This window comes from Rhinocladiella mackenziei (genome assembly GCF_000835555.1).
Source record: "Rhinocladiella mackenziei CBS 650.93 unplaced genomic scaffold supercont1.3, whole genome shotgun sequence".
Classification (NCBI taxonomy): Eukaryota; Fungi; Ascomycota; class Eurotiomycetes; order Chaetothyriales; family Herpotrichiellaceae; genus Rhinocladiella; species Rhinocladiella mackenziei.
Window position 1 is genome coordinate 2,320,232 of NW_013550602.1, and position 16,582 is coordinate 2,336,813.

The following is a 16,582-nucleotide window of genomic DNA, read 5'->3' on the forward strand; positions in this document are numbered from 1 at the left end:
GCGTCATCGAGGGTTGCTTCGCCCTACTGCTCGTTAGTCCTTATACACGCCGCGCGCTTCACGAGCAAACTGGGAGACCGGGCTCCCCTGCAACTCCACTACCAACGCACGACCGACTTCTCAAGCCCACGATTCTCTGGTTTCTGTCCTGTCCTGTCGTTCTTCTTCCTCCTTCTCTGCCTTTCCTTTCTTCAACGACCTCATTCTACATACGTTTGTTTCTCTCACGGGCATGATCGGCACCGCTGATCTGCTAGATACGAATCTGCACCATGCCTCTACGCATGCGTCAACTGCGGCAGATCGACCACGGCCACAGGTGACAGATGCACCTCTATCCTGCGACTCGCTTCATCCTCTTCGTCCTTGTCAAGATTCTTCTCCCTCGCGATCTTCTCGACCGACCAATCTGAACTTATCTCCCAGCGATGTTTCCAGCGCGAATAATGCCGCACCTCACCAAGATGACTCGACACCCCCGACATCTGCCATATCTAGTCAAGTGGATGTGCCGCTGATAGAGTCCCCGACTTCGATGGTCACGCAGGAGAAGACACAGGATGATCGAGGAACCGCTGAGAGCGAAGGTTCACAGGAACCACAGTCTGGGTCAACTTCTCAAAGCCCGCCGCCAAACACCACTTCGGGTGCAAAGCGGACAGCAAGTGGCCAAGTCAAGAGAATCAGCGTGAACGGGTTAGCCGATGTTGTTTCCCATTCCAATGGTGTCCATCATTCGCGCACATCTGGTCTGATCTCGCACGGGACCAATGGAAATGTTCTCGAGGTTGGTAGCATTTGGTTCACCCTAGATTTCTATCTGAAAACTGACCTCTCCTAGCTCTCACAACAATTGCGCACGAAACTCAAGTACGCAATGATCAAAGTCCAGAATGGTTGGCAATCACGTTCCTTGGACGAAGTCGAGTCTTTGGCGTCTCAATCACCTCGTTCTACAGTCTCCGGGTTCCAACGGTTCAACGATCCGACTGTCCCTTCTCCACGGACGGTCATGTCGAGAAAATATCAGCAGGAATCTAGTGAAAGCGATTCATCTGACAGTACAGTTGCTCTTGAGAATCGTGGACTGGTGAATATGGTGGGAAGTCCTCCAGTTCCAGTTCCATCTCGTCGTGCTCTCGCACCACCCGTCGACATTATGCCTGCTTCACGACGTCGACCTCCGCCTAACGCAGCCTATCATACTGCCAATGGTCATCAGGTCCCTGCGAGACAGATGCATTCTTCGCGACCATCGACCAGTCAACGAACTCCCAGTCAAAATGCTGCTATGGAAGCAGATGCAGTCGAGATCCTGCTCTTTATGGCCAGTCCCAACAATTCTGGACATAATCCTCCTTCACAGACATCTCCAGATCCATCTCTTCGGTCGGCACCAACTTTACCATCACCACTTCGTACTCAATTCAGCCAGACATCTGTGACGTCTCCCAAGAAAGTGACATTCTCCGAAGCAGGATCGACAGATGTTTCTTTTGATAAATCCGCTCTCATTGATCGAATTTTGGACGAACTATCTGACGATGGCGATGATGGATTAGAACAGGCCCTCAGACTTGCGGAAAAGGGCAAAACGGCAACTACAGTATCGACTTGAGGAATCTATTTTTTGGGGTAGCGGGACTTGTTCAATGAAGACGGTATTTCCGGCCCACGCATGTTTGTTTTGGAAAGCCCGGAAGTGGCTATGAGGAATGACGACTGTACAGTGTTGTGATCTTGTGATCTTGTCTATCTTGCATAAGGATGAGGAGACTGTCATGCCATGCATATCTGGGGATTCATCTACGAGTCGTGTTTTGCACCATGACCCGGGGGGGGGGTGTCAGATCAACTGATTCGTCCGGAAACTGTTAAATTTTGGGTTCTTGCCGTTCCATCTTATCCTCGGTCAAACCTCGACCTGTGTTTTGTTCCCCGTAATTTGAACTTTACAGGGGTCCCAGGTTCTCTTCCCCAATACATGGGTGGGACATACCGAGTCGATGTGGTCGAGGCGCGATTTACGAAGTCGGCATATATGTCATTCTTGATCCAAAACTAACCCTTGGCCCTATGGCTCTTGTCAATACATAGCCCTGTGCTTTCTCTATCTAGTCGCCGTTTTGCATCAACACCAATTCTACCTCCTTCAAACCTGAAGAAGCAGTTTGTTGAACCATGGCACAAAACAGAAACGGCAACGTCCACGCCCATGCACCTCCTGTTTATCCCACCGCAGACTCACCCATCGGCAACATTGCCTCGCTCCAGGACAAAGTTGCACTGATCACCGGCGGCTCCTCAGGTCTCGGTCGAGCCATCGCCCAAGCCTACGCCGCAGCAGGCGCGTATGTCGTTTCGGCAGACTTGAGCCCGAACCCGCCTCCTCAGCCTATTATTGCAGACAACCTGAAAGGCACCGACTTGACGACGCCGACCGTCGACTTGATAAATACGAAATGGCCGCTGCCCACTAGCTCCGAGTTGAAGAAGGCACGTTTTGTCACTTGCGATGTCACGGATGAAGAGAGCGTGAAGGGAGCGGTCGCGTTTGCGGTGCAGACGTATGGGAGATTGGATGTTATGGTTAACAATGCCGGTAAGTCTGAACCTTCCATAAGCCTCCTTCTGTCGGTGTATATCTCCGCGGATGGAGAGCGAACGGGGAAAAACAGAGAAGCCGGTCCGTCACTGTCAATGTGAAATTGTCTCGAATCTCTTCCGTCCTCTGGTCTTGAAGGAGGAGTGTGAGAATCTTTACTTACCATTGCTACTTATTCCCCTCGTGTTCACGTCCTACATATGTATAGGCATATCCGCCGAAGCCAACTCCCCCTCCTACCGAGGCCAACCCCTCCGCATCCACGAAACGGACGTCTCAACTCTCGACCGCTCCCTTGCCGTCAATGTCCGCGGCGTCTTCCTCGGCACGAAATACGCGGTCGCCCAATTTCTTTCTCAGCCACCAGGTCCTACGGGGCCGGACAACGAAGTGCATCGAGGCTGGATCGTCAACCTTTCCAGCATTCTCGGCTCCGCCGGTTTCGCAGGTGTATCTTCCTACTGCGCGACAAAGGGTGCCGTCCTCCAACTCACCAAGGCAACAGCCCTGGAGTACGCTCGGGACGGTATCCACATTAACGCGCTCCAGCCCGGGTTCACGGATACGGCAATGTTGGAGGATATGTATGCGCGCGGCGGACGGGAAGGAGTCACTAATTTGTTGAAGAGCTTGCATCCGTGGGGACGCCTGGGAAGACCGGAGGATATTGCGAAGGTGGCGGTCTTTTTGGCGGGGGAAGGTGCCAGTTGGGTCACAGGCCAGGGGTGGGCGGTTGATGGGGGATATTTGGCGCAATAAACACAGAGAGAGGGAGAAATAAAGGCCATCGAGGTCGAGGACGTGAAGGAAAGGGGAAAAGAAGCGGTGGTCCGAAGGAAAGAGTGGGAGAGGGGGGTCAATGGTAGTGTTTGTTGGGATACCAGGCTAAGGCAGGGCTGAGAAGAGGAAGAGCAATGGTGCAAGGTGAAAGAGGGAAAAAGGGACAACGGTGAAATGGAGTAGGAGAGTATTTGCCAGCTGGGAAGCGAAGTGAGCGCTTTACAATTTTGGTCTGGAAGAAGGATTGGGATGATGAGGACAAGGCTGTGCGGAACAGGCTACCACCTGTTGTTAGTCACGTCGTGTTGGAAAATCAGACGGATCTCTAACGCCTGTTGGTATACACTGAGTCAGGATAAAGTTCACATGAATGAAGAAAGCTCACGTGAATGAATATCCATATCCTTTTGTCTCATGGAAACATGCCAGGCAAAGGTAATTGAGGATCACGAAATGGGGCGCGACATGGCACGTGGCATGAGGTGCAGGACGACACGCCGCTACATGACGCAAGGCGATGAGAACAAAGTATTACCCAAGGTTGGAATTCAACCTGAATAGTTTGTTTGCTTGCTTTACTTCGCTATGAAGGTTAATCTGATGACGCCAATGCTTCAAACTCCTCGCCCCGGAAATATAGAGTTCATGAAGAATCAGAAGAGTATGCGTCGTATCGAGCATCAAGCAAGTCTATTTCGTAACCGTTTTCTCGCATCTCGTAAGGTTGTTCCATTCCAACGCTCTTGATTCATCAAGAGAATCGATTACCACGTGAACGCTGATTACACACTGGAGAAGTGAAAGTGAACAAGGGAGAAACGAGCCTTCCCCCGGGATTCGAAAGACACGGGAAACAGTATCGAATCGAAAAGTTAAAGCCTCTGCCATTACCAAGCTTCTTGACCTTGATCCGTTCTTTCCCGTGGTTATATTCAGGTTGTCAAATTCCTCTCATGTGTAGCAGATCAAGTATAACCTGACCTCAAAGTTAGCAATTATCTGCGGGTCACAGGGTTTAAATATATGCAAACTCACTCCTCATAGCATCCGAATATCCCGTTCCGCCCTTAAGGTCGATCTCAAAGCTCTCGGCAACATCGATGACACGTTTGATGTGAACCATGCTAAGAGGTGTATTTTCATGAATTGCCAATGCCTGTGCTGCACGAACGAGATTCTTGATCTGTCGGCCGTTGACATCACGACGCGCCAGATCATTATAATCCGACTCCAAGATTGGTGCAACCTCCATCTTCTCTTGATTCTTGACGCGCTCGATGAAGAGCTTCCAAACCGTGCGTTTGGCTTTGGTGGTCAGATTGGGGAAGCGCAACGACAGATGAATGCGAGAAACGAAGGCCAAGTCAAACGTCTCGACTCGGTTGGTCGTCAGGAACAAAATACCCTGGAAGTATTCCAGAAGGCGGAGGAAGATGCTGACCAGCGCGTTTCGATGGATGTCGTGGATCGAACGCTGTTCAAGAAAGACATCGGCTTCGTCCAACAAGAGAATCGCACCCCAACTGTGAGCAATGTCGAGAATATTTTGAAGTTCCTTGTCGAGTTTGGTGGGATCGGTGCCGAGATCACCGGCGCTGACCATGTACAGCGGACATTTCAGAAGATCAGCAATTCCCTCGGCGGTGAGTGTCTTGCCGGTGCCGGGGGGGCCATGAAGAACCGCAACCAAACCACGACCTTTGCCGGAGATAATATCGTCGATACTTCGATGCGCATGGAAGGCATGACTGGACACCAGGGCTTTGACGATGGACTTTTGATTGTCGGGAAGCACAAGAGATTCGAATGCTTGGTCGTTGTAGACAACCTCGGAGATTCCCGAGACGGTGAATTCGAGCCACAGCTTCTCACCAAAAGCAAAACCCAATACGACCGGACTGGCAATCAGTAATTCTTCTTCCGTGAATTCGCGGGCTTCTTGCGTGGTATCGGCCAGAGGTTCTTTCTGCTGAGGAGCTCCCCGGTCATCCTTGGAGAGAACTTCGACGATGGCGTGTTGTCCATCGGAGGTTTTGACGACTCTGAATCTCTTCTTCACCGGACTAGTGTCGTCGGTCGGCGCATTCTGGTTATTCAGGCCCTCATCGGAACTGTCGTCGATTCCACATCCGCAATCTTCCTCGGTGTCATCAATATTGATCACCTCGTGATCTTCTTTCGGTTTGACGGTGCTGATGGGATAATTGGGGTTGATACGACGATGGATAGCAGGGTCGACCATGATTCGGCCGTCAATGTTGATTTTCAAGACTTGCTTCTTGCGTTTGGTGTAGGCCATGCCCTTGTGATAACGATAATTCATGCCTTGAAGGGACACAAAGTGCTTTCCACGTTCAATCAGCTGTGTTTTGAGCTTCCCGGCATCCTTGTGGTATTGCAAAGGATAACACTCCAGTGACGAAATCTTGCGAGCTCCTTGAAAGGTCGGTACCTCGGTATGCATAGTACCCATTCCGAATGACCTGCCATCGTACTCGAGGTATCTGCCCTCAACGGTGTACCATTGGCCTCTCATGAAATGTGCCTCCTTGTTGGCAAAGTCGATCTTGAAAGCACGGGGTTCGTCCGGATCCCCATAGGTCGAACAATATGCGATGGTGTTGGGTTTGTACAGCGCCCACAGAAGATCAAAAGTGATCGTGTTGTTCTCCAGCATGGGATACAACGATTTCTTGGTGTCCGCATAGTCTTTGTCCAGATATTTGACCATGACGCGAAGATGCTTCGCTTTGGTGAGAAGCGCCTTTCGCTCTTTGCGTTTGCGCCCACTCGCTTCGTCCTCCAACGTGTCGACATATTCTCTCATCTCTTCAAGGTAGAGGAAGAGCATATTAGGATCCAGGTGAGGGGTATCTTCCACAAGGCTGACACCTTTGACACCGATCATGACATGTTGAAGACATTCTTTGAGAGGTTTGGATTTGATATCTACCACGGTCGCAAGATATTTCTGTTCCCAGTCGAACTTTCGGCGGACGGTGAAGATGTATTGATCCCAAACTGTTTCTCCCGTGCTCTTGACGGTCTCGGTCAGTTTGAAGTTGTGTATTGACTGATCCCATAACTGGTCCACCCGCTTGTAGGCCACTTTGGAGGCCCGTTTGGTCTTCTTGGGCTTTACGGCCCCGGATTCTTGGACCAATAATCGCTCGTCAAGACCGATCTGTCGACGGGAAGCGCTTCCAGCAGGATTGCATCCACCCAGAGAGACAGGTTGGCCGATCGGTTGACCTCTCGGTAGGGTCCAATTGGGTTGACCGATGGGCGGAGGATTGAAATCGAGGCCTCGTAAAGAGGATTTCAGAGCGCGAAGTCGGGCCGAATTGGGGTCTTCCTGGATCTCGACCGTGTCTGACTCATCGGGGTCATTCAACTTCTTCAAGGCCTTCTTTGTGAGGTTCAAGTCCTGGTGGAGCTTGGATCTGAGTTCCTTTTTGGTCAGCTGGTTTCTCGAGTCGTCTTCTTCCGTGTCGTCGGAATCCTCCTGGAGGACGGCCGCCTTCTTCTGAGCCTTCTTGTCTTTCTTTGACTTTTTCGACCGGGCTTTTGCCTCCGCCTTTAGCAGCTTCGCCATCAATTTCTTCTTGATGGCCGGGTCAATGGAGGAATCGCTGTCGGAGTCGCCGGAGTCGTCACTAGGAGAAGAAGCTTCAGAAGAGTCATCCGAGTCCGTGGATTCTTCCTCGCTCTTTTCTACCTTCTTCGCCTTACCACTCTGCTTGACTTTTGATTTTGTGGAAAGTTGGGCATGTTTCTTGCACGTCTTTGGCTCCTTGACAGGTTCGGAGGGAGGGAGATTGTTCACAGGAGGTCGGTCAGTGGAGGGTTCAGTCTTTTTGGTTTCTGTGACACTGGGAGTTTGATCCATCTCGACCGTCAGGGGAATGGGTGTGAGGAGGAGCGAGATGGAATGTTGGAAGGCCGGGAAGGTTGGGAAGAGAACGCGTGGTGAGGCACGAAATGCCGAGCGCAGGCAGCTTTTCAAGTCATTTGCAGCGTCAGCAGTTGAAATCATAAAATGCGAGGTCTGAGACTCAAGTCAGGCAGAAAACACGAACGGAGATTTATGTCTACGGGCAGGCAGAAAGGTGGTGGATGGCTGAGGCCTGAACGCAAACCAAACCGGTGGTAAAGCGCAGCTCGGATTGGATCAAGCGACACAGGTGACGGGGAGTTTTTTGCCTGATCGCAGCCTTTTTGGTAGCCTTGTTTCTGTATGCTAGATTGAGAAAAGTCAAGGTTGATGAGGAACTCAAGCTTCAGCTGCTTTGGGCAAAGTCACCGCCACCAAACTCCACTGAACAAACGTCGTCATCGGCTAGTATAGAGGCCACATGGAATGCATGCAGGGATCAATTCAGCTCGTCTGTATACCTCTGGGCCTGGGGGGACTGTTTCCCGTTACCATTTTACTCGCTAGAGACATCCGAACTCCGCAGTAAAGACCAGAAGCGATTCTCGGTCGATCGCGGACAAGATTTTACGTACAGAAAAGGTCAAACGCTGGCGTCGGATCATCTTCATCCTCCATCTGATATTTAAATGGCATACTATCGTACCGCTCCGCTTATCAAGAGATATCTCGCCTATACTCGGTGAGGACAAGAAAAGCCGATCCGAGCCCCATTGGTTGTACATCAATTGCGCACACGTTGGTTCTCCGGTCGGTCCATTTTGACATCAAGTCACCGGTTGAGCTGGCACAAATCTGGCAATCTCCAAATCCTTTATGTCATGCAGTCCTGTCTTGATGAAGGCACATTTCGGATTACCGCATTTGCTGTTTCCCCAGGGGCATTGATGACCATAGAAACAATCCTGACGACGACATTTCCATCCCTGCGTACATGGAATACTTCTTGCCTTGTATCGCAGCGTATTCTTCATCACAGCATCGATCGGGTCGTGATCGTACTTGCAATTGTATGATTCGCAATTGTCTCGAAGGTGATGCTCATTACAGAGCTTGCGATGACTGATGCGTCTCTCGAATTTGTCCAATTCAGCACCGGTTGGCTCCCGTATCTTCAAATCAATTCTTTGTCCGTGGCGATTGATCGCTATTCCGGTTTTGGCTTCGCTAGTACCATTGACTGCAGGAAGCGGTCCTGCAACAGCTGGCTTTGGCTTGGCTGCTTTTGCCGGCGGTGTGGGCGAGTTGGGTCTCGGTGGAGTGTTTGTGTTCGAGGTCCCTGGCACTAATGGGACCATTTCCGGTGGACCTGAATGGGATGAACAATTTGACATAATGGCAGCCGGTGTAAAGTCCTTTCCGGCATGATAGTCCATTGGTGACGATCCTCGTGTGGTCCCATCATACACTGGCGGAGTGTACACTGGCTCAACCTTGCATGTCATATCCAGTGGTGCGGTTTCGAACACAGTATCGAATCGAGTGAATTTAAATGGGAGGCCGGCATAGGCTCGAGCGGTGGTGTCGGTCTGTGCGGCATGAATTAATATGACCTTGGGCATCACCATTTCATCGTGGCGGTATTTGTCCAGCTCGGCAATGTAACCGTCCTCGTGACTACAAGCCAGGAAGATGCGTTGACACTGTGCATTATAAGCATAGAAGCGGAACGTATCTAATGACATGGTGAGCAGAGGGGGAACAAGGAGGCGGGGGGCCGGATCGACTATACCTCGTAGTTTAGCATCCACTCTCTTTTCGCCTGGGCCGCAATCGATGAACTGGAAGAGACTGTGGCTCTGAGAGAAGGAACCGAAGAATGTATCGATCTGAGAGGGGTGGCTAAGATATCCGGCCGCTGCTAGAGTTGGGGCGAGGACAGCCCTGGTGGCATAAACATTCACCAGGACATCACAGTCCGGGGGGATGGCCGGCGGACCGTCAGATGCTTTTAGGTTGTTGATGACTTCAGCATACAGATAATTGGCAGCTCTGGAACCGCCCGAGGTGGCAAGAGCCTGGAAGAAGGGTTTCTGGAAAATGTATCCATTTCCATCAACTAGCACGACAACGAACTTGCGCTGGATGACCGCTTCGGCGTCCTCGGCGCGCCTCTTCCATGTTCTCCGGATATCGCGTTCATCATCCAGGTCACTTTGTAGAGTAACGCGTTCGGTATGGAGTCTGAGACACATTTGAGCCAAGTTCTCCAATTCGGACTGTCTAGCTTCATCGAAGGCACGATAGCTTTGCAGACACTGTTGGAGGTCGCGAGAATTGAGTAGACCGGCCATGACGCGTACATTCACACCCCCGGAGGAGGATGGAACGCTGGAAGGGATCAAGCAAAAACTCCAAGACGGTGAAGGCTACGACCAGACTGGTCGAGCGGCAACGGGAAGCAGTGCAAGGCACAAAGGCATGCTCAGAACAAGACAGCCTACCAGTCGAGTTTCATGGTGGTGACGAGGTGCGAAATTGTTGGCGGTGAAGGCTGGGGGTTTCGCGACGCGCTTCATCTTCCCAAGCTGCGTGACAGGCACCGCTGGGCCGTCACACTTATTACTCCTCGAGGCGGGAGCGGCTTTGAGAAATGTCTGACGGTGGCACTGCCCCCCCTGAGGAACAGGGGAGATGATGTGTCAGACCAAGGCCATTTTCGTAGCCGACGGCAGTGGTCAGGGCACCACCGCTGTCCGAAATTGAGAGCCCCGCTGATGACTTCAACCAACGGGCATACCATTAGCCAGTGTCAGTGTGGAATTAGGATTACTACTGCTGGCATTCTTGACGAACGAACCGAGGATATATGCTCTCCTATCGGGTATCCCGCTATACCATTGGCTCCTTGCTGACAAAACAGACTTCCCTGTGCTCCCTTCATCTATCAAAAAGCACATTAATGACGGGCATCCCAGGGTTCTCCCGGACGAGTCTCCTTTATGACGAAGCATCCAAATCACCGTAGTATATCATCAACAGTCTCCTGTCATTTCCTTCCTGTTTATCGAACCATACTCGAGCAGAATGATCCAAAACAAAGCTTTCATCTACAAATCCATCCCCAACGGCTGGCCGGTTCCGGGTAAAGACCTGACAGTGGAAGACATTGGCTTTGACGAGTCGGCTGCTCCGCCCAAGAATGGTTTTACGACCCAAAACCTCTACGCGGCATTTGACCCCAGCCAGCGCGGGAGAATGCGAGATCCTAGCATCCGCTCGTACTCCGCAGCCATGTCGACCGGCAAGCCCGTCGTCTCGGTCAGTGTGATTGGCAAAGTCCTCAAGAGCGACAACGAGAAGATCAAAGAAGGTGCCATCGTGATGGTAACCGGCCACTACACAGAATCCTACTCGGCCATCGACGAGGCAGGCGTCGCCAGGACCCAGATCCTCGAGCCCAAGGTAGGTGTCCCCTTGACCGCATACCTGGGTCTGCTCGGTATGACTGGAATGACCGCGTACGGCTCGTTGCATGAAATCGGTCAGCCTAAGCCCGGAGATGTCATTCTGGTTTCTGCCGCTGCTGGTGCCGTGGGACAAATGGTGGGCCAAATCGCCGTACGAGAAGGTCTCCACGTACGTATCTCCCCACCCCTTCGTCTCCGAGCCACCAAGCTCATGTTTCAAACACTTGCAGGTCATCGGCTCCGTCGGTGACGACAGGAAACTCGATTTCATCATCAAAGAACTCGGCTTCACATCGGGCTTCAACTACAAAACCGAGAACATCGCCGACGCCGTCAAACGACTGGCCCCGAATGGAATTGATATCTAGTACGTTACCTTCCCTTCCCGGCCTCCCCAGTGCATAACCCCTATCTCTATCGTCTCACAACTTGCCCTTCTCGTGACTAACTTGGCAAGCTACGACAACGTGGGCGGCGAACTCCTAGACGTCGCCCTTGCCAACATGAAAGATTTCGGCCGCATCGTGGCCTGCGGCTCGATCTCGACGTACAACAACTCCAGCACCACCAACCCGTACGGGATCAAGAACTATAGTTCCGTCGTCCGCAAACGGCTGCGCTGGCAAGGCTTTATCGTGTCTGATCCGAACATCATACGTTGGCGCGCGGAGCGCGACGAGAACGTTTCCAAGTGGATCGCAGACGGCAGTTTCAAGAGCATCGACTATGTTACGGCGGGTATGGATAATGCCGTCGATGGGTTCCTGGGTATGCTTGAAGGGAAGAATCTGGGTAAGAGTGTTTTGAAAATTGCAGACCCTTAGTTCTTGGATTCATGCACGATGAAGAAACGAGGAGACCTTAGGGTATGAAGAGTTTGGGGAAAGGGAATAAGCGGGTGGGTTCATTGTGATCTTGTCCAACGCCTGACTGCCTATCTGTGGTGCGTTGCAATATGTCCGTGCGCGGCGCATGACATTGCACCGCCGTGCAATATATGGGGATCCTACTGAGCTTTGCTGGGTCTTTACAATATCACCATTACCCGTACGTGCATGGCCTCGCTTGCGTACGCGGATAACCTGGTCTTGTTGTCCATGCCTTTGAAATCGTCTCTATTCCATCCCGTCGACCGGCGTCCGTAGTGCCCGGAGGAAAAGCCAAATCCCGAATATGAAAGGATGAGCTCAGAGTCTCCCTTTCCCTCTCTCATGAGTTAGATAGGTAGGTATCGTCTCGATTCGAAACATCCCTGACTCCGCAAATTGAGGATATGTTGCAGCCACAACACAACCCGAATAAATGGTTTGAGAAAATCCAGATATCTGAAAAAATGGCCGTGTTTGATTTGCCTGGTGATTCGACAGACAGTGCTCAGCTCTCCCAATGCTGTCCTGACCAAACGCCTGAAGTCATTCACAATCATCCTCTTAGTCATCACCGTTCGAAGGGCTAACCCATAGGTCGGCGTTACCATCGTCTTCGTCGACTCCGTCTCTCGATCTTCCCCTGCTTTGAACGCTGTCCAGACAACTTTCGCAAAGCTCAACTGCACAAGACGTGCAACTTTGTAACGGTCGAGATCTCAAGCATCCATGACACGGAAATTGAGCCTCACTTCCTATTGAATCCGTTTCCCAGTGGAAACACGCAGGTCTACCCAGAGCATCGACCGCGAGACGGAAATTGGGCCACTCATCTTCCTCACTATCTTCACCATCATGTGTATTGTCTCCGCCGCCATCTTCTCTCGCGTCGTCAACATCGTCATCGTCATCACCCTCCCAATTATTCGGGTCACATTCGCACGAATCGTCTTCGTCGAAAAGCTCTCCGCATCGATAGCAAAACTCCACCCCACAGATACAATCCATATGATTACACCCTTCGATGCGTTCCACCATGTTCAAACAAGTCGGGCATTGTTTCCATTTCTTCTCGTTTCCGAGTGCGAACAGAGCCATCAAATCCGCGTCGTCCTCAGGGCAAACACGCTCCTTGGCATCCCAGTGGGTATGTGTGTCCATTAATTTTCGGCACCGTTTACACGTCACTTTCTGACACCGCGGACATGCTGCGACGTCGTGTAGAAGAATATGTTCATGGTCAGGAATAAACGCAGAGCAGGTCAGTGAAGCGCAATATAGAGGGCGATTGGCGCCGAACTCCACCTCGATCTCTTTGTACCGATCCAGGACATCGGCGTCAAGTATACTGCCCCAGACAGAGATTCGCAATGGTTTCCCACAGCATTTTGGAGGGAATGAGGCCATATTGGCACAGCCGGCTCGGAATGCGAGGTTCAGACACGGTGTACAATAACGACAGGCGCAGGCAAGATTCAGCAAGTCGTCCACTTTGAATTCTTCCATGCACGCATTGCATCGAACCCGGGGGATGGGTGGACGAGACATGCGACGGCGATGTCGAGGTCGTGGTGTTGGTGGTGGCTGTTCTTGATCTTCCATGATGTTGGTGTTGGGAGAACCCATATTTGGAATCGGAAATTGTCCCAGGTTGCGCATATCTCGAAACGGTGGGCCTGCATCACGTATTCCAGGGGACAACTCGCGGTGAAATGTTGAAAATGCAGCCAGTTTGATCACGGTTGCTTCGCCAGATGAGTCATGTGTCTTCCTCAGGGGTGGTGACTCAGAACGCCGAGCCGATTCGCCGAAGCCGGGTAGTGGCTGCAAAAGACCTTCTTCGAGAGAAGATGATGTTGATGGTGGTTGACCAGCCATGCCGGAGCCGGGCGATGACTGTCCCTGCGAGGGAAAGTGGGGACGTCCGACTAAATCCATGTATGCGAGACTGGGAAGGACGGAGGATAGCGGCGGAAGTGATGGTGACGGTGTTGCCTCTCCCGTCGTTGTGCTGATCGAGGTCGGACTCGGTGGGTTTGGTCGAGAATAGATGGATCGATTGTTTTGCTCTGGTTGAACCGGTTGAAATGTCTGTCCAGTAGCTACCGCCCTCGGTTGGGGAGGCGGCAGATGTCGCATACTTCCAAACACATTTGAGCCAGCCGAAGCCGAGTTTGCGAAAGACGGTTTACCGTTTCCCGGGAGCATCGCGTCGTGCTCCCAGCGCGGCGCGAATCGGTAAACTGCTTCGGTCCAAACAGAGCTTCCCTCCGGAAAACCCTGTGGAAGATTTTCCTGTCGATGTGCAAAGCTTTGACGGCGGGCGTTCTGGTACGGTTTCGCGTCTCCGTCAGGGTGTTCATCAGCCATGACAACGTCGCCATCTCCATCCACGAGGTGAGTGCTAGGTGGATAATGCATGCTGTTATGAAGTGAGTTGTGGTCCAAAAGATCAGTGTGAACTAGATGAGAACGTGGATGGCGAGAGAGTTTGATCAGGCCGAGTTTGGTAATTGAGGGGAATCCCGCAGGCACTGTGGCCGGATGAAAGTGAATAGATCGGGTTGACGGATCACCAGCAGCCAAATAAAAGAGGACAGGGACAATATACGACCAGGTTGGCCGTTCCAAAGATGAATAAAGGTGCCGATGAGTGCCTGGTTCAGGCTGCGAGCGCTTGGTACCTGAAGTTGAGATGGTGTTAAGGTACCTATTTTTGAGATGCGGCCCTGTCCCGGCTGGAGGCGGGGTAGTTTCGCAGGCAGCTAATGATTCTGGACCGAAAACGCGTTCCTGAGCAGATCAAGAGAAGGAACTGGCGAAGAAAGTTGGGGCTCGCAAATCCTAAAGCAAAGTCCTCAAGCTTGTTGTTGCGGTTTGACACACACATGGAGCTTCTTGGTTGGTGGGCCGGTGGTACACTGCCGCCTCACCCCCTCTGCTCTATAATAAGCCCCGGCCACAAGAGGGCCTGAACTCCGTCCGCAAACGTCTGGTCAGAAGGTTGGAAGGATGCCGGGGCATCTGGGGTAGGTGGTGGTGACAAGCGGTGAATTACATACACCCTCAGGTTAGCAACACGCAGAAGATACGCCACAGACCAAGATACAAGGTACGAGGAGATCGAGAAGGGAAGTACCAAAGTGCAGCGTATGGTTCTCTGTTTATGACGCTCAAAGCAGTATCCCACGGGGAATACCGAGTCATGAAAAGCAAAATCTTGTCCCAAACGCTCCGAAAACTTTGCTTTTGTACACGCGAGGCTCACCCCCCACAACTTCCCGTTACCATCTATGGGTTGGCCTTGACAAAGTCTACACCCTTCTGGATATTCTTCTTCAAGTCTACGATTCTTGTCAGTCACGTTCTCAATGTAGGATCATGTGCCACTTGCCTCCCAAGCATGCCTCCAGCAAAGCCTCCTCGTGCTTGGAGATAGGGCCGACCTCGTAGATCTTCTGGACCCCATCGGGGCCAAGCTCGACCTTGGAGGCAAAGAAATCGATTCCTTTGTCCTTGTACAATGGGCTGTCGACGAACGTGGGCTCGACGACACCCTTCTCGCCTTGCGCAGCCTTCAGCAAGCTCTCAGCAAATCGGGCACCGGCCATGGCCATGGACAGAGTGGCCGAGCCAGCACCATCCTTGGCCTTGACAACTTCATCGCCACCGAATTGGATACGGTTAACAAGGCTATCGAGTTTCTCGCCGGTGATATCGCCGTGACCGGATTGAGAGATCAGGGGGACAATGGTCACTCCAGAATGACCGCCAACAACGGTGATGTTTTCATCTGCCGGATCGGTTCCTTTGATTTCCGAGACAAATCGGGAGGCACGGACGACATCGAGGGTAGTGACACCGAACAGACGCTTGGGGTTGTAGACTCCCTTGCTCTTGTAGACCTCAGCGCAGATGGGGACGGTCGAGTTGACCTAACATTGATGTCAACCGAAAGATCTGGAAGATGATCTGGCTTGGGGGAAGGAAATCATACAGGGTTGGAAATGACCAAGAGATTGGCCTCGGGTGCGGCATCCGCTGCGGCCTTTGCCAGGTCACGAACGATGCTAGCGTTGGTATTGAAGAGATCTCAAAGCCATCAGATCCTGGTCCTGGTGGTATTGGAGCTTCCTCTTACCATCACGAGTCATTCCAGGTTTTCGGGGCACACCGGCTGGGATGAGGATAATGTCACTACCGGCCAAACATTCTCGGAGGCTGGATGGAGTCGGATCATAACCCTTGACGGTGCTCTTGGTGTTGATGTGGCTGATATCAGCAGCAACGCCTGTGTATCCATTTAGGTTATTATCTTTCGGATGGGACGCACGCTGCGGACGAACGGACCTGGTCCCATGCGGATATCGTAGAGGGCTAATTGAGAAACGCGAGGGTTGAGCTTCATCAACAGCGACAGCGGCTGACCGATACCACCGGCGGCACCCAGAATGGCAACCTTGGAGGGCTAATGAGGGACGATGATTAGCTCTAAGTCCGCGCAAGACAACCGTTTTGGGGGGGGGGGAGAAAAATACCTGTCGTGCAGACGCCGAGAAGGCTCGGCGCTGAACTTGACCGAACACCTGTCGTGCAAAAGACATTGTGGCAGGGAATCAAAGATGAAGAGACAAGAAGACGAAAATTGGAACAGAAGGTCAATGGGAGAACGGAGCTGTGTATGATGTCTAGATGTTGAGGAAATGAAAGCTTTTGGATATTCAATGGGGAGAGAAGAGCACTACGCCGTAATAAGGCTTAGGGAGCTCAAAAGTCTGGTTTGCTTCGGCTCCTCGCAGATCCCGTGACCCCGCGTGACTTGACTGGGCAGGTTTCCGAGTTTTCGCCCTTCCACCAGGCTCGTTTCGCTCTTTCATTTCATCAGCGCGGCCCGCCCGGTGTCTGGCTGGGAAGCTTTCAAAACAGCATTATCTGCTTTCTGGCGACATAGTAGTAAGGACCCGCCTCGATGACATCTGATTCAAAC

General features: G+C 52.0%; 7 protein-coding genes across 7 annotated transcripts; 3 read left to right on the forward strand and 4 right to left on the reverse strand.

Annotated features, from left to right (window-relative positions):
- Positions 1-232: 232 nt before the first annotated feature.
- Positions 233-1,618, forward strand: Z518_04359 (uncharacterized protein; the record flags this gene model as incomplete). The annotated part of the gene is made up of 2 exons (XM_013418065.1): positions 233-787; positions 842-1,618. The coding sequence occupies 2 exons, from the start codon at positions 233-235 to the stop codon at positions 1,616-1,618; spliced, it is 1,332 nt and encodes a 443-aa protein (XP_013273519.1).
- A 563-nt stretch (positions 1,619-2,181) lies between these two features.
- Positions 2,182-3,364, forward strand: Z518_04360 (uncharacterized protein; the record flags this gene model as incomplete). The annotated part of the gene is made up of 2 exons (XM_013418066.1): positions 2,182-2,602; positions 2,814-3,364. The coding sequence occupies 2 exons, from the start codon at positions 2,182-2,184 to the stop codon at positions 3,362-3,364; spliced, it is 972 nt and encodes a 323-aa protein (XP_013273520.1).
- Positions 3,365-4,400: 1,036 nt separating this feature from the next.
- Z518_04361 (uncharacterized protein) lies at positions 4,401-7,274 on the reverse strand (the record flags this gene model as incomplete). The annotated part of the gene is made up of 1 exon (XM_013418067.1): positions 4,401-7,274. One exon carries the CDS (start codon positions 7,272-7,274, stop codon positions 4,401-4,403), a length of 2,874 nt encoding a protein of 957 aa, XP_013273521.1.
- An 812-nt stretch (positions 7,275-8,086) lies between these two features.
- Positions 8,087-9,613, reverse strand: Z518_04362 (uncharacterized protein; the record flags this gene model as incomplete). Its single annotated transcript, XM_013418068.1, has 1 exon — positions 8,087-9,613. One exon carries the CDS (start codon positions 9,611-9,613, stop codon positions 8,087-8,089), a length of 1,527 nt encoding a protein of 508 aa, XP_013273522.1.
- A 733-nt stretch (positions 9,614-10,346) lies between these two features.
- Positions 10,347-11,553, forward strand: Z518_04363 (uncharacterized protein; the record flags this gene model as incomplete). The annotated part of the gene is made up of 3 exons (XM_013418069.1): positions 10,347-10,898; positions 10,960-11,096; positions 11,187-11,553. 3 exons carry the CDS (start codon positions 10,347-10,349, stop codon positions 11,551-11,553), a joined length of 1,056 nt encoding a protein of 351 aa, XP_013273523.1.
- A 606-nt stretch (positions 11,554-12,159) lies between these two features.
- Z518_04364 (uncharacterized protein) lies at positions 12,160-14,016 on the reverse strand (the record flags this gene model as incomplete). The annotated part of the gene is made up of 1 exon (XM_013418070.1): positions 12,160-14,016. One exon carries the CDS (start codon positions 14,014-14,016, stop codon positions 12,160-12,162), a length of 1,857 nt encoding a protein of 618 aa, XP_013273524.1.
- A 947-nt stretch (positions 14,017-14,963) lies between these two features.
- Z518_04365 (malate dehydrogenase, NAD-dependent) lies at positions 14,964-16,199 on the reverse strand (the record flags this gene model as incomplete). The annotated part of the gene is made up of 5 exons (XM_013418071.1): positions 14,964-15,530; positions 15,593-15,687; positions 15,737-15,886; positions 15,946-16,063; positions 16,134-16,199. The coding sequence occupies 5 exons, from the start codon at positions 16,197-16,199 to the stop codon at positions 14,964-14,966; spliced, it is 996 nt and encodes a 331-aa protein (XP_013273525.1).
- Between the last annotated feature and the right edge of the window lie 383 nt (positions 16,200-16,582).